Raw genomic sequence first — 21,592 nt, forward strand, 5'->3', positions numbered from 1 at the left:
TTGTTTTTCATTTTTCATTTTATTTTCAAAATGAAGAAATTATCAAAAATATCAGATACTCCTTTACCACCCCCATGCTCACCTCCTACATAAGATGAAATTAATTTAGTATTAAAACAAATTCCTTCTAACATTGTTCAACATACTGGTGAATAAATTTAAAAGTCCAATGTTCATTCACTAGATTATCATTTAGCATACACTCGATAATTTATATTAGACTTGCTGAATGTAAGTATAAAAATTTTATCATAGGAACCAAATATTGTATTACTGACAGCTCCAAACACTACAGACTCACATTCTAGTCCAAAAGAGCTTAAAATCACTTCCCCAAATATTGGTGTAATCGGCGACTTACATGGAACATTTTTTTCATTATAATAAGCATTAGAGCTGAAGTCTGATCAATATGTATTCACCGGAGATTACGTAGATCGTGGAGCTAATTCTGTAGAAATTATTGTAACTCTTCTTTGCCTTAGATTATAAGATCCTTTAAAATATACTCTTTTACGTGGAAATCACGAAACTGAGTCCATCTCATAGTCATATTCGTTTTATGCTGAAATTTTCATGAAATATGAAAAACCATTAGAAATTTTTAAAGAATTTGTAAAACTATTTTAAGCTCTTCCTATCTGTGCAAAAATTGATACTACTCTATGTCTTCATGGTGGAATCTCCACGTAGTCGCTGCATAAAATGAACTGTCTTAATAGATTCAAAGAACCAACCACTGGTTCGGCTCTCGCTAACATTTTATGGTCAGATCCTGTCGATCACGGAACTTTTACATAAAATTTTTAAAGAGGAATTGGCCTCTTATATGGCCCAGGTCTTGTTAATCCTTTCTGCTAAAGTTCAAATTTAGATTTTATTGTACGTTCTCATACCTGTGTTGATGGAATCGAAATTATAGGAAAAGTCATTACCGTTTTTTCAGTTGCAAAGTATAGTGAAGGTAATCATGGTGCTTATTTATAACTCTGCTCCAATAATGAGAAATCAGTTGTTTATTATCATAAGTTTCTTTCTGAAGATAAGGATGCAATTGACGCTTAATTTTTCTAATCACCTCCGGATATATAACATTTGAACGAAAAATAACTCATTTGTGCTATTTTGTGCAATCTAGTGGAAACAGATTACGCTTTTCCAGACGGATAAATTAGTGCTTTAAAAGCGCTTAACGGCACTGTATAGTTGCCGAAAATGAGCGAAAATAGATTAGGTAAACTGGTTATGGAATTAGAAGCCCTTTGTGAAGAAAAGGAGGTTAGCACTTTGGCTGCATTTGGTTGTTTCGAGGAGGATGTAATTGCTGAAATTTTGCTTGTTGGTGAATTAACATTAAAAGAAAGAGGATTTACTGTATCAGAAGGAGTATTTTAAAGATGCTTTACAGTCGAAGAGCTAGAGAAGATTGTTTAAAAGGTCTGCTTCTAGGGTAAGATAGCTAAGAATAAAGGTAAAAAGATCTAGAAGTGATGAAAAGGAAATATATTGTATAATACATAATAATTAAAAATATAATATTTTATCTAATTCCATCTCTCTTTTATCATGGAGATTACAGTTATTTTGAATGATGGTGGATAATAGTTCATTATCGGGGTATCCCAAGAGGCTACCGTGATGAGTTTGATAAGTGACATTGTCTAGGGAATATTCCACTAAAAATGCAGATTGTACGTGGTATTGGAATATAAGGGTACTATGTTTAAGGACCTACATTTAAAAGTATCTGAGTTGTACGATAACTCTTTAATTCCACTCCATTTTCATTATGTGACCCCGGAAATGATATAAAACTATCCTATAACGTAGGAATACTATAAATAGATAGTAATCGAATGAAAGTTTTCCGTTCCTTTTTATAAATGAAAGTCTTTTCATGTCTTAAGTGCTCAAAGCCACTATTTCTTGAATCCTAGGTCAAAGAACACACTGATTTAGTTAAGAAATTCAAGTCACATTAGTCGTGTAACGTATTTTTGGATAAACAGTCTTCCTGGATGGACTGTGAACATAAAGAGGGTACCATCTACTGCCCACAGTGTACATAGAAACTTGGTCAGTTTTGTTGGCATGGAAATACCTGCTCCTGTGGCGAGCTGGTGATTCCGTATATTGCATTTACTCCCAGTAAGCTATTGATAACAACCGTACAGTGAACATGCCATTTTCACTAGATTCTGTTCAAAATCCTTAAGAACTCACCCTCGCCAACACTAGGTGCTACCATATTTAACATATCCTGCGCTTCTTCAATAGTCAAATCAAGCCCACATGCATTTCCAGCCTGCGTCAGTTTTCGAACTGTTAGTACACCTTCCTGACTATCATCCAAAATCTTAAATGCTTTTACTTGATCGTCAACATTATCACGTTCAGCTATTAATGGCTAGAAAAATTCTAAAAATTAGTCTAGATTAATTGCTGTTTTTGGTGGATGCTAGTTCGGTATATCCAGAGTGAGAATAATATTATGAATATCTTGTGGTTAGATAAGCTTATTTGATGGCGCAAATGAGTTAAATGCAAAAATAAGCTCTTGTCTTTGGGGTAGAGTCAGTAGAGAAACATCTGACTACATTTTAGAAATTTGATATAATATCAAATATTAATAAAATTTACTTTTTAATGAAATATCGAATAGATTCTGATAAATTTGCTGTTATTGCAGCTTTAGAAGATAGGGGATTTAGTAGAACTTATGAAGATGATTATGATATATATTGGGCTCCTGTATCTGCAGTTTAAACGTTTTATAAGAAGTATTCTAAGTAGCTATTTTCACACTTTCCTTCATTTCATGAATTGACTAGAAAAGATTTGATGGTTAAGCATTTAAAATACTATAAAAAGATAAATCCATCACTATTTGTTAATTTTCCAGTAGTTCCATTAACCTATTTATTACCACATGAAAGTGCAATTTTAGCTAGAGAACTACAATAGATGATCCCTCTTATAATGAAACCTGCTGGTCGGTCTCAAGGGAAAGGAATACATATTGTTAGAAATATATAATAGTATCGTGTATTCTAGCAGGAGCACTAGTAAGAGCTTTATATTGCATCAAAATACATCGATAATCCACTTCTTATTTAAAATAAAAAATTTGATATGCGAATATATGTACTAGTCACTTCATTTAGACCTATTACTGCATATATTTATTAGCAAGCATTTTGTAGATTTTGTTCATCTGTTTATGATAAAGAAAACGATGAGCTGACATCTCATTTGACAAATGTGGCAGTTAATCAAAAATTTGATTCTGGTACTAAACTATCATTAGAAAATTTGTTTATTTATCTTAGACCTAGGTTAGGTATAGAAAAGTGTCTTAAAATTTAAGAAGGTATTATAAAATGTATAATACTCACTCTTTAGGCAGTTTAGCCTTCTATTGGTTACTCCAATACTGCGTTTGAACTTTATGGTTTTGATATATTAATCGACGATTAGCTATAAATTTGGTTAATGGAAGTTAATGCTTCGCCTAGTTTAAATGTTAGTAGTGACTAGGATAGAATTTTGAAATGTTAACTGCTTGATGATTTGTTTAAAGTTGTTCTTAAAGAATAGGGTGTTGGAGATTTTATGAAAATCAACTTTCCAAATATGTAATGAATCTATATCTTTTTTATAAATATTAATTCACTCATTAATTAAGGAAAATATAGTATCTATAACATCTTTCTTAAATTTTACCATCATATGACTACATTTTGGCAAAACAACTCTCTTTACTACGAATTTTTCAGGTGTACAATCTGATAATGCACTTGGCAATAAAACCAAACCATCGCCGCTACTATAACTGAATTTGCTTTTTCCACCATCAAAAAAAGTATGATGTGATGTAGCTTTTCTGGATCCAGAAAATGATATAAATTTGTAATCAATATCTTCCTATGGATAATAAACCGTTTTTGCTTAATGGTCTAAATTTGTCAAATCAGTTTCATACAGCACATGTTCTAGAGTTCCTGGAACAGTAAGAGATGACAACAATTGCTATATTGGCTTTTCTTCTTGAGCTAATTAAATTTTTGCCTGTTTAAGGGCTAAATATTCCTCTCTCATAAGTTCTGCTTAAGCATAAATTAGCAAACTCTAATCTGTTGCGGCTCTTGGAATATTAAACCCACCAGAATTAAAAAATTCTAAAATTTCTGGTGGAAATACCAACTTACCATCTTCCCCGACCGAACATAAATCTTTATTTCTCTGCCTCTTACTAAAGTAGTAACAAGTATATTTTTTAAATTTCAGATCTTTCAGATCCTATTAATCGAATTAAGGTATATTTTGTGTTATCTACCCAGACTATAAGTCATGTCCATCTATGTCTATAACTTCTCTAATATCATCATCTCTAATATGATTAAGAGTGTCAAAACTTACCACCTCCTCAGTTCCGAACTAAAATGTATCTTCTTATTCAGGACCTTCTGCAAATTTAGTCTTAAAAACTTATAATTTACTCTTGGCTGAACACATTACGTAAATACTTTCGCTTGTGCTCACGGCACCTTTCTTACATGATTTCTACAGAGTTCTAATAACCTATGATAAATTATGATCAACTAAATTTTTAGTTAATATATGTCTTAATATGACAAATGCGACATCAGGCACTTAATTCCCATAAACAGTTTCATCTAAAATCACTTTTTCGATTTCTGCAGTTGGATTTTCAAAAATAATAAGTCCATCATGTTTTCTTGAAGAATAAAATAATCTCACGTGAGATTTAATACTTTATTGACGTTCTACACCAAAGCAACAACATACTGGCGTATTAATAAGTGTAGATGTATCACCATAATAATCAGGAAAATCTCTTGGCAAAAGCCCTGCAATACCTGGGCATTTGCTTTCAAACCCACGACCTATATTCGTGGGTAATGGTAAATTCATCATGAATCCTTCAAAAAAACAGGCAGTAACTCCTCCTGATGATCCGTCAAAAGGAACAGTCAATGCGCAAAATCTCCTAATAAACTTCCACCAATCATTCTATATCATGAAAGATTTCACTACTAAACCGCCCATTGAATGTGCAATTAGAGATACTTTCTAATTATTATTTTATGACATTGCGAATTTAATAAGTTTCATGAAAGGTTTCTATATAATTGGATTTGATACGTCTTATCTCCAATCATAAGAATATGCAAATAAATTAACACCTGGCGTATAACCTCTAGAAATAAAATAATCTACATAATAATCAAAATAGTAGCAAATATGTAAAGCCGATGCCAATTTAGTTTCAGTAAGCTATGTATCCATTAAACGATAACAACCATTGATTCCCTCTACAGGTGATACTGTAGCATAGCCGTAATACTCTTACCATGATTTAAATACTCCGTTCTCAGTGACACCCCACATATTTTTGATTATTGATTTACAAAGTGAGGAAACTGAATAATTTTATGGAACCCATATATAATATGGTTTTGAACCCGGTTTAGTACTTTATGACCAAAGTTTCGAGCCAGCTACTCCTGGAACTAAAATTACTGGTTTCATTTTATTTATTAATTACTTTATTTAATATAAATATGTCACTAAAATGTTTAGGAAATTAATAAACAAAATTTCATTTCCAGCAGATGTTCCATAGCAGAACTACATCAAATTATATCCTGATTATGTATAGTAACATGAAATCAAAATTAGTAACGCTAAGAGGAGTATTTATTCAGCTTTTGTCCCGTGTAAAACTAAGACATAGAAACTCATTATATATGCACATGGTAATGCTGAAACAATTTATCACACCATACCATTGATGGAAGAATATACAGAGAAGTTTTAATGTAATTTTGTTACATTTGATTATGAAGGGTGCGGTTTGTCTGATGGTAAACCATCAGAATAAGCTTTAATTAGAGCCTCAGAACTAGTCTTTTCTAAATATAGCAATGACTATTAAATTATAGTATGGGGAAGATCGATAGGATCAATACCAGCTGCATATTTAGGCAAAAAATACTAGTTAAGGACTATTATTTAGTCTGGGTTAGCATCTGCATTTCACGTTGCATTCAATTCAGTAAAAACTAATATAGGGAATGAGTTTATGAATATTAAAAAAGTTCCTTTCATCAATAACCTCCTACTTCTTCATGGCACACGAGATAATATTGTTCCTTTTTCCAATGCATAAGAAAACTTTAAATCATGGATATAGGCTCATCCGAATAAGGATATTAACAAATCTGTCAGTATTTGTCAAGGGATGGACCTATTAAGGTGCGACAGCTGCTACTTTTACATTATTCATGCAGCTGGACATAATGATATAGATTCGTCATATAGCATATAATTATAAATAGCAATCTAGGATTTTATTTAGTGATATATTATATAATTTAAAATACTTAATTATTAAATAGAAATGGAATTGTCCCCATCACAACTTCTACTATAAGAAAATTAAGGTACAAATTTAAGAATCTATAACCAATGTGTTAATAATTGTAATAAATAAAATTATATTACTAAATAAATGAATTGTCCTTGTTGTGGGCGATCATAACTTCTAGATGCATTTTACTTTAATATGTTAAATAGAATATCCAATCATTAGTTATATAAAAATTTCGATGTAATTTGTAGAGTAGGTTCTGGATCTTTTGGTACAGTCATTAAAGTAAAGCATTTTGTAAATAAGCAAGAACTAAATACCTATGCAATTAAGTAAATTCCAATTGATTAATATCAAACACCTTGGCTATAAAAAGTATTATCTGAAGTAGAAATTTTGCAAAAACTTTATCATACTAATGTAGTTAGATACTTCTACTCTTGGGTAGAAGAAGTGAAAACAAATATTAATGATATAAACAGAGAACATCTTATGATATTATTAGAATATGCTAAGGCTGGTTCTTTAACTAACTTAAAATCATCCATTTTAGGGCGTATTTTATATGAAGAAGAGTTTATTTATCTGTTAATTTAAGCATCATAGGCTTTAGACCATCTCCACAAGTTATAAATTGTATCAAGAGATATTAAACCTGAAAATTTTTTGCTTACGGGCAATCTCCCTGAAATAGACAACGAAGCAGTATATGTATTTCGTAATCCTACTATTATTGAATAAAAATAAATTAATAGAGATCGTGACCCAGATAATATAAATAAAAGATAGCAGATTGCATATATTAAAGAGTATGGTATTAAAAATCTGGTGTTGAAAATAGCAGATTTTGGTCAAATGGGTGATGGAGTTTCAGCAGGAACAGAAATATTAACCGCTCCAGAAGTATTAATTAGTGGAAAACATACATTCAGTTCAGATATCTTTTCTCTAGGGCTTAGTTTTATATAATTAGTAACAAATATAGAACTGACCTCAGATGTCTAAAAATATTAACTGGAACTGTAAACTCAATTTGATAATCTTAATTATTCATAAGAATGTAAACTATTAATGAAATAGATGTTGAATAATAGAATACCAGCATCTGATATTGTTAAGATTGGATTGTTATTATAAAATAATTTTTGTCAAGAAAAACGTATAGAAGTAATATAAGAGGAATATGCGTATAAAATCAATCCATATAATTATAAATAAAATAATTTTTCGTAATATTCAAATACATAACCAGAAATTCCTTCCAATATTCCAGATACAACTATATAATCATTACCTTTAAAACCTAGTTAATTTTTACCGTTTAAAGGGTTAGTTGAACAAATAAAGCTATTCTAGAATATTTTACTTGTTATCATTATAGTTCTTGAAATATTAATTATTTTAAGATAGTGATAAATTTCATTCTTCGTCTGGAAAATCAATATTAAAATTTACTACTGATTAAATTGAACCTTTTCGTTCATATGATGATAATTAGTCTATTGTCTAGTCATTACTAATATCAAATGAATTTCTGATCACACTATTTTATTTTTCTTTTTAAATTAAATTTTAATGGAAATTAGAATCATTATAATAATAAACTAACAATTAAGAAAGTAAATCAATATATTTTCGTGAATTGACTATTATACTCAATTTTTTTAATCGTTATAATAATCCATTTTACTTTTCATCATGTGAATATATATGTTAAAACTGCTTTTAAAAATTACTTAATTCAATATTAAGGACAAAAGAGCAAATGGAATCGCAATCATTTTGGTTAATAATTTTATTTTATAAATAATGGCTAGCTTATTAATAAACTAAATGTTTTATTATTGCTGATAAAGATAATACTTCTTCTGAATTTATATTAAAGCTATTAACCATCTAGAGGACATCACATTCATTTTAAATAAATAAATGATCAATTTTATATTAATTTTAAATTAAATATGCATATACTGTTTACAACTTTACTATTTCAATATTAGTAATATTTTATTTTTAATTCTATAATAAGCTTTTTAAATTATTATTCTCATAAACTTATGATAATGAGTCAAAAAACTATAATTCATTGTACTGCCTATAAATTATTATAGCACATTATTAAGTTAGCTGGTTATAATCTTATGTATCAATTTAAACACTAAATTTATACTACTTAATTAGACCGATCAAACTCAAGTGAAATATTTACTCTACAAACTCTGATCGAGATAATTTTTTGCCGAATATCTATTGAGAAAATGCAGTAACCAATATATCAATTGATTTTTATTTTATATGATCTAGACATACTAAGTAATTACTTATCAATTAAGGGCTATCATCATCAAACCCAAAAACTTCTACTAATTTTTTTAATTCTAAAGGCTGAAATATAATATACTTTTATATTTCTTATGTTTAATCTACTAATGAATACCATTCTAATTTTAACCTATTTAATTAAATTGTCATAAACTGTATTAATTATACCAAAAACTCGAATGTAATATAATTCTAAACACAATATATTGTTAATGTTATTTTTTATGAGTCAATCTTCTTATCAAAATTATATCTCTCGGTTAATTGATACTACTATAATCTATAATATGTACATAACTTATTTATAATTTTAATAATATTTATTTCTGATTTTAATAAGGTTTTAGCAAAAAATTACATATTTTTATAAATTTTTAATCTGTAAACATAGTCTCTGTACTCATAATTTGTAAAATTCTAATAAAACTAGCTTCTATTTTCAAAAGGCTTCTTAAAAAAAATTAATGATACAATTTATAATAATCTTCTTAGAAAATAGACACAAAACTATTATGTTTAGAAAAAAGTTACTAATGTTGGAAATTATAACCAGTCAATACAATTTCTTTATGAGTGAGAATCAGTATTCTTTGTTACTGTTGTAACAAATATTGGTTTACTAATAATTATATTAGATATTTAATTCCAAATTATCAATTATTAGTCTGGTATATCATATACATTGACTTCCATTATATCTTCCTCTGAAAATACTTTCACTGATTTAGTTTAGATAAAAAAATTTGATAAGGGTTGGTCAATTTCTTCTAAAATGACTGAAAGCCATTTTAATATATCTAAAATGAGCTTTGAATCTTAAATATCATTATTATTTAGTATGTAATCAGAAATTGTTGCCGATCTGCATCGCGTAAACATTCTAAATCCAAATTTAAAATATTGTATATAATATTATTTATTACATTTAAAAATCTTAGTGATCTCTATGGTATATAATTATTTAAAATATGTATTTAGAAATGTCATTTAATTTTCAAACTTTGAATAAATTAAATAAATTGCTATCCTAATCTTAGTAAGTGACAAAAATTACTTACCAATCGCCAGTTAAAGCGATTATTAACTCAAATTAGCAAAATCTATCATCTTATTGCAATAATTTTACTAGAACAAAATCCACCATAAAATTAGAGAAAATGAAAAAAGAAAATGAAATATCTGCAGAATAATTAATCCTATCATTATATGATTCTCCTAAACTTATACCAAACAAGGAATCTTTATCCAGCTTTTGTTCAAAGACCCCATAGCTTAGATTATCGTAGTTTTTAAATACTGCTGAAAACCTTTAAATAAAATTAGGTAATAAGTTTTAATAAGTAAACATTTAAAACACTAAATAACCCGCTCTATTTTTCCATAAGGCAAACGGATTATCCAACTATTCTACGACACCAAATTTGTCTCGAATTGAAATCTTATAAAAAACTTTTTTAGAAAAACTTTGTGATGCCTTGATATAAGTTAAATTTCCCAATGAACCTGAATTTGAATATTTTTAAGTGTAAGAAGTCTTTATTGAATTTTCTGAAAAATGGTTTGCATTTAAATAATTATATGGTTACAAATCATTATTATCTCTTGCTCATCACTTTTCAGTTGCCAAAAACTTGAAGTCATAACTATTTGATAAATTTTCACCATCTTAATATCATAAGGATTGCTCGTTTAAATAAGATAAATCGATAATCAGGCATCCTGATGTTGTCGTAAAATCTGTACACAGAAAATAATTTTAGATTTTCCTAGAGTTACATTAAAATGTTGATTATGAAAAAATTCTTATGAAAAAACGACGTGAAAAAGTGAAATAATAAAAAGAACATGAACGAAAATTAAAGGATAAATCTTCCGAAGAATAGCGCTATCTACGACGACGAGTAACACGATTAGGATTAAATAAATGAAATGTATTATTATATTTAAATTATTATATATTAAATAAGAATTCTTTTTAAAATTTCTTTCCTTTAGGATAATGCCATGTAAAACACCTAGTCTGTTTGCGCGTATTAGGTACCATTAAGCAGAAATAGTTGAAGACATATACGTACTGAAATTCGTCTTCTTCATAAATTTTCAATTATATTTAATCATATATTTATTTACTTTCTTTTTATAAATGATAAAGCTACCGTAAGTTTTCTCAGTTTAAAGATCTCGGATTGCATCTCCTGCTAAAACTAGTTTGTTTTATTCTAACAATTAAGAGCCTTTATATTTAGTAGGGAATAGCTATGACGAAAAATACGTTGTTAACACTTTTTCCTAAAATGTTTAACATCAAATTATTTCGTCACTATAACCTTACAAAGTACCTTTTCAGTAACCATAAACCCAATTTGTCTTCTAAAATGCATATTAAAAGAGGAAACTCTAAAAGAAGATTGATGCTTTATAAATAACAGTTGGATTTGAGTGATTCCAAAAATTTATATTTTTTAAGTGTTATTTGCTATATATAAATTTACGCCCTACGGGACTCGAACCCGCAATCTTTGGATCCGAAGTCCAACGCATTGTCCATTCTGCTAAGGGCGCATAGATTAAATATATCTATAAAGCTAGAATAGTTAAATATATCATATTTTTCTATTATTTTTATAAAAGAAATTCTATAGAATAAATTAAATCACTGAATCATCTTACTCATATAAACACCATCCAACTAATATCCCCATTTTGAATAGTATCCTCTAGTACCAACACCCGCAATAACAGTAACTTTGCAACTTTTATGCTCAATCCTAGCTATTTTCTCCGCTTCGGCAATTAAAATTTTACCTACGCCTCTATGCTACTCTGAAAAACTCTTTTTACTAACACCTACAGCTTATCCATAGACGTGAACTTCTCTAATTAAGCTGACTGCTCCACGTAATTCAGCTCGGATTCCAGATGCTGCTGGCTTGCCACCTCTCGGCAATAATCTTAAACGCAACAATCCATGCAGAACAGGTGGATTTTTTGCATCACTTGGCTACTCTAAGCTTAAAAATGTTTCAATTGAGCCTGAGCATGAATAATCTCTTCTTACAATTTCTAGTTAGTTTCTACCGAAGAATGAATTTTTAACATCAAATTTTCTTTGCATTTCTGCAGACTTAGTACCAATAATACCAACTTCTCTTTGGCGAATTTCCATTGAAACTCTTCCTCTTCTAGTTAATTCAGCCAGTGCCTCCTCTCTGAGATTGGCACTTTCAACTCCAGATGTAACTAATGGTAAAGGTATATCCCTCATAATTCTATAAATACGTACATACGGTGGAGTAATACAAAGCATATCTGCCAAAAGCTAAATTAGTTCATTATGAGGCAATCTACGCTTATATTTACCAGTACGCCAGTCTTCATAAAGTTTAGTACCTCTAATAACCAAAGTAGGATATATTTTTAATCCGTCTGGCCTGTAACGAATTTGTGTAAATAATTCTTAAAAACCTCTGATATCTCTTTCTACAGTAGTCAATGGTAAATTTGGCATCATATGAGCTATCATTTTAAATCCAGCGTCTCTCGATTATCCAAAACAGCGTGCGGTAGCACGAGACGTATGACCACGATTAATATGGGCGATAACATCAGGATATACAGATTAAACACCAATTTCTAACCTAGTAGTACCATAACGCAGCATTTGAGCAATATGTCGTGGTTCACAATAATCTGGTCTAGTTTCTATAGTAAGAGCCACAAGCTTTTGGTGTGAAACTTCAGCATTTTATACTGCTTCATTTACTGTTTCTGCAGTATAGCCAGTGATGCCCTGATAAATACCTTTAATAAAAAAATCGCGGTACGTTTAGTCTAAACTCATAAAAGTTCCACCCATCAAAACGACTTCATATTTTCCAGCATCATGACCAAGAGATTTTAGTTGTTCTAATCGACCTCTTGTCTGCTCCACAGGGTCGTAACGGGCCCTGATTGCACGCATTGAAGTCGGCTCATAACCAGTATAACTTTGGCTTGAATACTAGAAATCTGAGTCAGCGCCTCCACCGCAGTAGGTGCAAGATGAGCCAGTTTTGGCTTACTACGGGCATCTATGTGGTTTGCACATTACTGCTATAACCTGCACTCCAGATGCAGATCTTACTGGCTTTTTTAGCAAAATAGAGTGGAAAGAATATGGTAATAATGGTAGAAGCTGAGCTAATTATGGCTGGGTGTCCAGCTAGAACTTTTCAGCCGTTTTAGCAGCAACATGTATTGCAAATGTCTTCGTGACTGAGCCTTTAGAGCGGTACTACTATATGATTTACTCGGCTATGAATTCTAACGGGGTCGTCATTAAGGAGTAAACAATTAGTATAATTTATATAATATTGTATAATAATATATAATAACATTTTGTATATATTCTGCAAATTTAGTATACAAAATCACTAAATTTTATCAAATTGCTTTGAGAGCCAACGTACTGTTTCTTTGATATTTTCAGTTTTCTCCTCAAATTTTTCATTTTAGTGTTTCATTTCTTGATGTAATTTTTTATTGTCAAAAGTAGAGTTTCTGTAAAAGCTTTGAATATCAGAAAACTCTTTCTATATCTGTATCATTTACGTTTAAAGTTATCTTACTATTTATAGCTAACAGTCCCAAGATTTTTTATTTTCTACTTAAAGACAGAATCCAGTTCTCTCCTACAGCTACTTCACGACTACTCGCATATCGAAATCTGTAATTTGGCATTTTTAGTGGAAGTAATTATCCAAACATTACTTTCTGAACTATGTTTCAGCTTAAACTGCATAGGTATTAATAAATATATTTAAATCGCGCATATATTTCAAATATTTACGAAAATTGGGTTTCTGCACCAATAAAGGAGGTTAGATAACAATAATTCTAGACAGTTACTAAATAACCTCCAGCCGCGAATCTACTAAATTTTAAAATTAGAACTCTTTAAATTTGGAGTACTTTTGGTCTAATTTATCTATTTTTTAAAGATAGGTCTTATGCTTCAATTTAGCTTCTTCAACATTAGATTCTAGTTAGAACTACTTTGCACAGCTAGTGTAGCCTTCCTCACAACTTTCTGATCGTGTATATAAGCATAAACTACACAATTCTCCAAATTAGTTAACTTCACATAAATTCAAATTATGAACATATACATATTTTTTATGTTTACATAAAAGATCTATAACTTACATTTTTTAACTATCGTAGTGCACAATTTCCACTGTTTTAAAAATATTTAAATCCATCTTGCAAAATTCTGCCCATGGTTAAAATGTTGGCGAAACTTCAAAAAAATTTGTATTTTTCGCAAATTATTCAATATACTCTAAATTTTCTTTTATCTACGCATTAAATTATTCAGTAATAATATAAATTTCTTCAATTTTTAGCTATACTTTGTCTAACTTGACTGCTGGATTTTTAGTTAACTCCAATAATTATGGATTAGTAATACTTAGAAGTGGTTATACATTATTAACAAATTATTCATATAAAAACAAAAGTGGATCTGTTGGAGATAATTCTTATAATGTAGAAATAAGTTATTAGGCCAATGATTATAACTAAAGCATTTCCTATGGATAAATTACATCCATGTTTTTAATCTATTAATAATATTAATATAATATATATGATATTCAAAATGGTCAGCTTCTAAATCTTAAAAAATATATATGTTATAAAATACTGATTATCATTATCTAAACTATATTACAGATTCATAAACTTTAACAGGCGACTTTAGTCCATAAATTTCAACTGAATCAATCTAGTCCAATTCAATCTTTTTGAGATGTTTTCTTTGCCCTCTTTAAATGGGATTTTTTTTATTGACAAGTTTTTCTTTTTATCTTACAGGACTTACATAATTAAAAATTTCAAACTCTTAGCCAGTTTTTATTGTGACCTTAGGAGGTGCCATAATATTCAATTCATATTTTCTTAAATTTGGAAGCTTAGTAAAATAAATCTGAGCATTCATTTCTAAATCAACGTCTTAATCTAACGGCAATTACATTTGGTTTTCTTTGCTATTATTCATTTTTTAAATTATATATTAAATATAGTAATATTCTTAATAAATATGATTTTAAAATAAGTATAACATTTAATGAAAGTTCAATTTATTTGATTAGTACATTAATGAACATAAAATTTGTTTAATATTAAAATAATATCATTCAATACTAGTTCCATAACTCCCAAAAAATAGTTAAATCCTAACTAACCCAACTACATGAAATAACTTCTTGTTGTTTTTCTAAATCTACATTTCTATAACAAACATTGACAAATTTGTCTGGATTTTATATAATGTAATCAAAACAACTAGATGTTGCCGTATAAATAGAGTGGTCAACTCTCATACGTTCATTATCACACTAAAAGTCACCATATTTGCCGGACATGCATGCAATTGCAAGAAAAACTAAGAGATCAGAATTAAATTCAAATTTAGTCGGATGTTGCATAATAACCTAATATACAGCATCTAAAAACTAAAAGAAAATAGGAGATGTTTAAGACGCAGAGAAACGTAGATTTGACTATTTGAGCGGTAATTACTTAGGATCTTATCCATTTATAATATCAGTAGATCTTTCTTCAAATGTATTATTAATATTAAACTCCTCTACGTAACTAAAGTATTCTTTATCCTTTCTTCTTGATGCCTTGGTACTAGCAAATTAACGATTTCTAGTCGCAAACATGTGGCCAAAACTCAACCATTCTTTCTAAATAAGGATTAAAAATCCACGAATTGTCCGATAGTAATTATCCATTAACAGCATTGAGATAGAAGTTAATTATGACGTCCTGTCCCAACCGTCCGAGCAATGAACCATCACACTCTGTTTTTACTCAGTTATTAATTAGGCTATTGAGTTTGAACTAAATAATATCAATTATAAATGATCAAACCATTTCGATGAATAAAAAACTCTATATATTTCGCTTTTAGTACCTTCCTACTAAATAATATCCTAGATTCTCGAAAAATCTCGCATATTTTCAGCACTTTCTTTCCCTGATAGATAATCATACAAACCTTTCGCTATAATCTCTTAACTATCTCTAATTGCATGAATATTCTAAATACCACAGTAGTATGTTTATGCAAATGGGTACGCACTTTTACTTTCAAAACCTTTACCAGAAAGAACATTTCCAATTGCTGAAATTTTTGGTCTAGCATCAAAAACTATTAGTTTGTTATTACTCATTTCCTTTAATAATTTCTCATCTTCGTTTTCTCTTGATAGACCAAATCCTGAGCCAGGTTATGCAGATCGTGATAAAGTAGCTGATTTATAATTATAAGATAATGTACATGCTCTTCCACGTGAACGGAATTTCATTGCTCGTACAATATCACTATCAGATAACGCTATAGGTACAGCTAAAATACACGGATATGTTGGAGAATGGAGATAATTAGTATTTAAATAAGATATTTTTATATTGTTCATTAATTATGGAGAGTGCAAGGAATCAAATTTTGGGAGCTTATTACTAATAAAATTTTTCAAATGATATCTTAACACTGGTGACTACAAAAAATAAGTGCTCTTAAAAAATAGTCCGTGACCATATGATTCTGACGCAAATACTAAAGGGTGCTATAAAACTTAGGGTTAAGAAGCCGTGTTTTATTAAAACTACTATTTAACTGCATTCTTGATATTTTTGAATATTGATTTTGTTTATGCAATTAACGCAGGTTATGAATCAGAAGCTTCTTCTGATAATTTCTCATCTTAAATTAGTTATTCTTTCAACTCCTTTTATGTAATTTCGTAATTTTATAAAAATTCTTTTGTATTTTAAGGATGTGCCTCCAATGTGGTGTAAAACTATTGGTCTGAATCAAATAAACAACGTGGATCATAATAAAAATTAATGAGTTAATTCGAAAATTCTTCTCCATATTTAATATTCTATATATTCTACGTTAAAAGCGCACTTGCTGACTTTAAATAATGTTCTGGTTTGTATTATGGTTTAGTATTTAATAAATATGCTAATAAATGTTAATCAATAATCTAACCAAATATCATAGTTGCCAATTATTCTGTTGATGGTAAGCTTATTTTAACTCCTAATCTAGAGTATTCCATAAACGGATCATATAAAAATCTCCCATTTTCTACTTTCTATACCTGGAGATCTTTAAATAATCGCTTATTTTAATAAGAGTATATTACTGATAAATGATTTAAAGTTCCTTATTAAATATATATCTTTTGCACAGCTCTAAAATCCCAAAATATTTAAAACTTAGAAAACTCTGGCGACATAAAACCATGTATCATAGCAATCCCTTTAGTTATATTTCCACTGATAGTAAACTGCAATACAGAGAAAGTTTTAAAAAGGATAGATTTATCCTCTTAAATTTTTATATCTTTAATAAATCTTAGAGGAAGCTACAATAAACAAAATTAAGGAGTTTAAAATAATAATTTAAAATTAGTTACTACAAGCTGCCCATTTTAATTATATGGAATTATGCCTGGTATATTTTATTTAGTATTGAAAGGTTTCATTTATATCTATGATGTTAAATTAACAATATCTGATTTATAGACAAATATTTCATTTTAAATCATATTTAGTTAATTTAATTTAACGTATTATTTTATTAATATATAATACTTCTCTACTAATTTTTCACTCCACGAAATGAGATTTGTTAAAAAGGTATAAAAACCACTTATGATAATAACTTTGGTATCTATCTTAGCCTTAGCATTTTTCTGTAGACTTATGTCTAACATTAGATATGAAACAGTTATTCATGAATTTGATCCATATTTTTAATACAAGACAGCAATTTATCTTAATGATTATGGAAATGAAGAATTTTCTGACTGGATGGATGATAGAACTTGGTATCCATTATCTAGAGTTATTTTACCTACTATGTACCCCGGATTACAATATACTGCTACATTTTTTGTCAAAGTTTGTCAATATGTTTTACATTTACCAATAACTATATTATAGGCATGTTCTTATATGGGTCCCGTTATGTCAGTTATTGGAACTTTGTTTTCATTTGATTTTGGTTTGATGATTGATGACTCAGATGATTCTAAGTTTTTAACTGGTTTATTATCTGCCCTATTATTTTCTATTATTCCAGGTTTTATTCAACGGTCTGTAGCTGGATCATATGATAATGAATCAAATTCTATTACAGCTATGGTAGCTGGCTTTGACCTTTGGCTTAGAGCTTGTGGTTGTGCGGATAAAAAATAAATTAATACAAGTATAAATACTATCTCTCCTATTTTAGCAGCTATAGCATTCTTTTATATGGGATTTTCTTGGGGTGGATTTGCATTTATCTTATGTCTGGTACCATTACATGTTTTTGTTTGCTTCCTATCTGGAAGTTTAACTAAGCAGATTAAAGCAGCATTTATGATTTGGATGCCAGTGGGTTATACTTTGATGAATCTTGTTTGGAGAGAGTATGGGTTTGTGTTCAAATAGTCTATTGCTTTACCTGGTATTGGCGTATTCTTTTTGTTAGCTGGCTTGGAATTATTAGAAAACATTAATAAACTATTAACACCGACTTCCTAAATAGCTCTTAAAAAATATATTATTTTATTATTTTCTTCGTTGATAGTATTAGCCCTACCTGTTTTTTATAAAGTCGGCCTTCTTTCTAAAATTACTGGTAGATTTTTGTCTTTTATATCACCAACGCATGCAAAATCCCATAATCCATTGGTTGCATCGGTATCTGAGCATTAACCTACGATTTGGAGTAATTTTTATTTTAATACTTGGTTTTTACCAGTAGTTTTACCAATAGGATTCTATTTTGGTTTATTAGTAAAACCATCTACTGGAAGTGTATTCATGATTATTTATCTTACTACCACGACCTGGTTTTCAGCTGTAATGTCCAGAATGATTTTACTCGCATCACCCGCTGCAGCTGCTTGTGGTGGATATGTTATCAGTAAAGTACTATAGGCTTTAACATCTATTAAAGTTAAAAATTCGTAGGCTGAATAGAAGAAATATGATTATATGTCATCAAAAATGAAACTTATAATACTCTCATCAGCAGTCGCCTTAATAAGTAGTTTTATATTTTCTTTTACTCAACACTCTCTTTGGTGTGCTAAATATGTGTATTCTTAACCCTCTATAGTAATATTAGGATCAGGATCGGTTGATGGGGAACCAACATATATAGACGATTTTCGTGAAGTTTATGCCTGGTTAGAGCATAATACACACAAAAATGCCCGTGTAGGATTTTGGTGGGATTATGGTTATTAAGTTAATTAGGTAGGAGATAAATAAATTTATGTTGATAATATGACTAGATCTCCATATTGGATTGGCTTAATGGGCGCAATTTTATCCTCTCCAGAACCTATATCTTGGAGAATATGTAAGGATATTGGTGTTGATTATATGTTAGTTTTATCTGGTGCAGCAAGTGGATATAATGGTGATGATATTGGTAAATTTATGTGGCCTATTAGAATTTCTGGAAATAATCATTTTGAGCTTAGACAAGGTTATGAATACTTTAGATCTATAAAAGAAAGAAGTTATTATAATGAAGATCACGAGTACAGAGTAGATTAACGTGCATCTCATGCCATGAAAAATTCTATGATGTATAAATTTATTTATCATAAATTAGATGAATAGTTTGGTTAAGATGCAAAGGATATGGTTAGAAATAGCACTATAGATATGAAATATGCTAATAAAATGGACCTTTTCTAAGAAGTTTACAGTAGCGAACGTTTAATTGTTAGAGTATATAAGGTTAAAGATGCTACAAATTTCTGATTCATTTTTGCTATTTTATTACATATTATACTAGATTAATCGAATTTTTTACAATCCAGTCTAATATTCTAATTATTAACATTTTAATAAGCTGTAAAAAGCAAAAACTTAGTAATCTATATACTTGATTATATTATTATGCTTACTAGATTTAATGTGATAACCTAAATACATGAAAATATTTTATGTAAAATTCCGTATTATTATTCTGTTTGTTTTATATCTTTTTCTAAAAACTTGTATCAAAATTAATAGTAATTTATAACCCTATACTATTGTTATATTAAACATGTCAATACATATCATAATCTTAAAGATTAAGGAATAATATATAATTAGATCACTATTAGTATTAATTATTAAAAGTAATAGTAAGATTAATGTTACAGTTAATAATTATACTTGCTAACTTAGTGAATAAATATACATAGATGATAAAATAATATAAATTAATTTGCCTTTTTCTAGTTGAAATATTACTCAATTTATTTGAATATTTGCTATTATTTGAGTTGTCTCAATATTAATTAAATTTGTTCTATATTTAAAAATGACTGTCACCAATTAATATAGTAGTAAGTAGCATAAAGTAAAAGTATACTTGATACTTCTTCTGTTTCAAAAGGTCAAGTCATGTTTCTAGCCGCGTTGCGATCATAAAATTTCTTTCCATTTTGAAACAGAAGATTATATAAAGAAACTTTAGGTGCGTATTATTTATCACTCCACTTAATATAAAATATGAATATTTTTAATAGACATAAGCTAGATTTTTAAATTATTCAGGAAATTTATTTTAATAAGTATAAAGTATAGAATTATAATGGTTTAATAAAAACTATAAGAAAATCTTATTATTGTTAAGTATTAAAATAAATTTATAGGAGAAATAGTTATTTTTTATTCTGCTAACTAATGAATGCAGCGAAAATATTAAAATTGCATCCAAACGAAGTTATTCAGTAGAACTATAAATGTTATTATAGATTAATAAATAAATAACTTATTTTTTTATTTATAAGGGATTATTATAGCATAATTTTTGTTAAAGTAAGTAGCTCCGACAATGTATTTTTATTATAAAAGATATCTCATAAAATGTATCTTATAATGATTAGAAAAGTGGATAAATTATAATATATATTATTGTTTCATATCATGAACGTTTACAAAAACCAGAGGATAAGATATAAAATAAATACTAATAAAATATAAGTATACTAACGAATTAATTTTTCATTCTTGAAGTAAACCGATTTGTGATAAACTATTTTTCATATTCTTGACTATATCTTAAATAGTAGTAGCTGCTAATGTTTCCCCTAATATTCTATCTTCTTTTTCTTAAGTATTATCACGTATTATTTGATTTAAAATGTCTAATACAGATCCATACTTTTTCATAATACTACCCTGTACTAATTTTGCAGAAGCAATAAGATCTTCGCGGGCATACGTATGAGATTACACTTTTCGTTCATGTTCAGAGTCTAGTGTATTTTATGATTTCAATAGTTAATCTTCTATTGATTATTATAATTTCTAATATATTTTTACTTATTCTACTCTTTCATCATTTATTTATTTTTGAAGTCTATCGGAAGAAATAATAAACTCAGATTTCATAGAATTTAACGCTAGTTCTCTATCTATAATGAGTTAATTAACACCATTCTCTAATATACATAATTATTCTTCATATTCTTTAATAGTTAAATTAAAAGTATTGGATAATTCTGACAATGAATTTTCCATTGTATCACGAGTATTTTCGATTTAATTTGATAAATCATCGTTCAAAGGGTCAATTTCTGATCTTAAATTCTCTTATTCTGTTGTAACTAATCTAATTAGTTCATTAATACCATCATTAATTAGTTTTGCTTTTGACTAATCTACTTAACGTTTTTCGTTTAGAGTACAAGTCATATCATTTTAAAAATCTTTCTATACTAATTGAATTGTTTGTAGATTCTATGGTAATGTTTTTCCAAGTGTGTTTGAGCATGGCAAGGATTATGTTTTCTAGAACATTTTTGCAATAATATGTTA

At 28.6% G+C, this 21,592-nt stretch overlaps 16 protein-coding genes and 1 non-coding gene across 17 annotated transcripts; 9 read left to right on the plus strand and 8 right to left on the minus strand. All coding sequences in view use genetic code 6, as the record gives it.

Moving 5' to 3' along the window:
* Positions 1-30: 30 nt before the first annotated feature.
* Positions 31-1,491, plus strand: SS50377_26695 (Serine/threonine-protein phosphatase; the record flags this gene model as incomplete). Its single annotated transcript, XM_067910501.1, has 1 exon — positions 31-1,491. One exon carries the CDS (start codon positions 31-33, stop codon positions 1,489-1,491), a length of 1,461 nt encoding a protein of 486 aa, XP_067761188.1.
* A 75-nt stretch (positions 1,492-1,566) lies between these two features.
* Positions 1,567-1,860, plus strand: SS50377_26696 (uncharacterized protein; the record flags this gene model as incomplete). The annotated part of the gene is made up of 1 exon (XM_067910502.1): positions 1,567-1,860. The coding sequence occupies one exon, from the start codon at positions 1,567-1,569 to the stop codon at positions 1,858-1,860; it is 294 nt and encodes a 97-aa protein (XP_067761189.1).
* Positions 1,861-1,883: 23 nt separating this feature from the next.
* Positions 1,884-2,177, plus strand: SS50377_26697 (Dual specificity phosphatase; the record flags this gene model as incomplete). The annotated part of the gene is made up of 1 exon (XM_067910503.1): positions 1,884-2,177. The coding sequence occupies one exon, from the start codon at positions 1,884-1,886 to the stop codon at positions 2,175-2,177; it is 294 nt and encodes a 97-aa protein (XP_067761190.1).
* An 11-nt stretch (positions 2,178-2,188) lies between these two features.
* Positions 2,189-2,599, minus strand: SS50377_26698 (Centrin; the record flags this gene model as incomplete). Its single annotated transcript, XM_067910504.1, has 1 exon — positions 2,189-2,599. The coding sequence occupies one exon, from the start codon at positions 2,597-2,599 to the stop codon at positions 2,189-2,191; it is 411 nt and encodes a 136-aa protein (XP_067761191.1).
* Positions 2,600-2,646: 47 nt separating this feature from the next.
* SS50377_26699 (Tubulin tyrosine ligase) lies at positions 2,647-3,642 on the plus strand (the record flags this gene model as incomplete). The annotated part of the gene is made up of 1 exon (XM_067910505.1): positions 2,647-3,642. One exon carries the CDS (start codon positions 2,647-2,649, stop codon positions 3,640-3,642), a length of 996 nt encoding a protein of 331 aa, XP_067761192.1.
* Positions 3,643-3,669: 27 nt separating this feature from the next.
* Positions 3,670-5,553, minus strand: SS50377_26700 (Lecithin-cholesterol acyltransferase; the record flags this gene model as incomplete). The annotated part of the gene is made up of 1 exon (XM_067910506.1): positions 3,670-5,553. One exon carries the CDS (start codon positions 5,551-5,553, stop codon positions 3,670-3,672), a length of 1,884 nt encoding a protein of 627 aa, XP_067761193.1.
* Positions 5,554-5,596: 43 nt separating this feature from the next.
* Positions 5,597-6,385, plus strand: SS50377_26701 (Alpha/beta hydrolase family protein; the record flags this gene model as incomplete). The annotated part of the gene is made up of 1 exon (XM_067910507.1): positions 5,597-6,385. The coding sequence occupies one exon, from the start codon at positions 5,597-5,599 to the stop codon at positions 6,383-6,385; it is 789 nt and encodes a 262-aa protein (XP_067761194.1).
* Positions 6,386-6,535: 150 nt separating this feature from the next.
* Positions 6,536-7,807, plus strand: SS50377_26702 (Kinase; the record flags this gene model as incomplete). Its single annotated transcript, XM_067910508.1, has 1 exon — positions 6,536-7,807. One exon carries the CDS (start codon positions 6,536-6,538, stop codon positions 7,805-7,807), a length of 1,272 nt encoding a protein of 423 aa, XP_067761195.1.
* Positions 7,808-9,873: 2,066 nt separating this feature from the next.
* Positions 9,874-10,644, plus strand: SS50377_26703 (uncharacterized protein; the record flags this gene model as incomplete). The annotated part of the gene is made up of 1 exon (XM_067910509.1): positions 9,874-10,644. One exon carries the CDS (start codon positions 9,874-9,876, stop codon positions 10,642-10,644), a length of 771 nt encoding a protein of 256 aa, XP_067761196.1.
* Positions 10,645-10,859: 215 nt separating this feature from the next.
* Positions 10,860-11,159, plus strand: SS50377_26704 (uncharacterized protein; the record flags this gene model as incomplete). Its single annotated transcript, XM_067910510.1, has 1 exon — positions 10,860-11,159. One exon carries the CDS (start codon positions 10,860-10,862, stop codon positions 11,157-11,159), a length of 300 nt encoding a protein of 99 aa, XP_067761197.1.
* A 46-nt stretch (positions 11,160-11,205) lies between these two features.
* SS50377_t20125 lies at positions 11,206-11,278 on the minus strand. The gene has a single exon. It is a non-coding gene; the product is annotated as a tRNA-Arg (tRNA).
* A 91-nt stretch (positions 11,279-11,369) lies between these two features.
* Positions 11,370-13,034, minus strand: SS50377_26705 (Histone acetyltransferase Elp3; the record flags this gene model as incomplete). The annotated part of the gene is made up of 1 exon (XM_067910511.1): positions 11,370-13,034. The coding sequence occupies one exon, from the start codon at positions 13,032-13,034 to the stop codon at positions 11,370-11,372; it is 1,665 nt and encodes a 554-aa protein (XP_067761198.1).
* A 91-nt stretch (positions 13,035-13,125) lies between these two features.
* Positions 13,126-14,307, minus strand: SS50377_26706 (uncharacterized protein; the record flags this gene model as incomplete). The annotated part of the gene is made up of 1 exon (XM_067910512.1): positions 13,126-14,307. One exon carries the CDS (start codon positions 14,305-14,307, stop codon positions 13,126-13,128), a length of 1,182 nt encoding a protein of 393 aa, XP_067761199.1.
* Positions 14,308-14,405: 98 nt separating this feature from the next.
* Positions 14,406-14,753, minus strand: SS50377_26707 (uncharacterized protein; the record flags this gene model as incomplete). The annotated part of the gene is made up of 1 exon (XM_067910513.1): positions 14,406-14,753. One exon carries the CDS (start codon positions 14,751-14,753, stop codon positions 14,406-14,408), a length of 348 nt encoding a protein of 115 aa, XP_067761200.1.
* A 139-nt stretch (positions 14,754-14,892) lies between these two features.
* Positions 14,893-17,259, minus strand: SS50377_26708 (Myotubularin-related family protein; the record flags this gene model as incomplete). The annotated part of the gene is made up of 1 exon (XM_067910514.1): positions 14,893-17,259. The coding sequence occupies one exon, from the start codon at positions 17,257-17,259 to the stop codon at positions 14,893-14,895; it is 2,367 nt and encodes a 788-aa protein (XP_067761201.1).
* A 136-nt stretch (positions 17,260-17,395) lies between these two features.
* SS50377_26709 (Dolichyl-diphosphooligosaccharide--protein glycosyltransferase) lies at positions 17,396-19,540 on the plus strand (the record flags this gene model as incomplete). Its single annotated transcript, XM_067910515.1, has 1 exon — positions 17,396-19,540. One exon carries the CDS (start codon positions 17,396-17,398, stop codon positions 19,538-19,540), a length of 2,145 nt encoding a protein of 714 aa, XP_067761202.1.
* A 1,236-nt stretch (positions 19,541-20,776) lies between these two features.
* SS50377_26710 (Beta-giardin) lies at positions 20,777-21,574 on the minus strand (the record flags this gene model as incomplete). Its single annotated transcript, XM_067910516.1, has 1 exon — positions 20,777-21,574. The coding sequence occupies one exon, from the start codon at positions 21,572-21,574 to the stop codon at positions 20,777-20,779; it is 798 nt and encodes a 265-aa protein (XP_067761203.1).
* Between the last annotated feature and the right edge of the window lie 18 nt (positions 21,575-21,592).

Source organism: Spironucleus salmonicida, chromosome 7 (assembly GCF_000497125.1).
Source record: "Spironucleus salmonicida strain ATCC 50377 chromosome 7, whole genome shotgun sequence".
Lineage (NCBI taxonomy): Eukaryota > Fornicata > Diplomonadida > Hexamitidae > Spironucleus > Spironucleus salmonicida.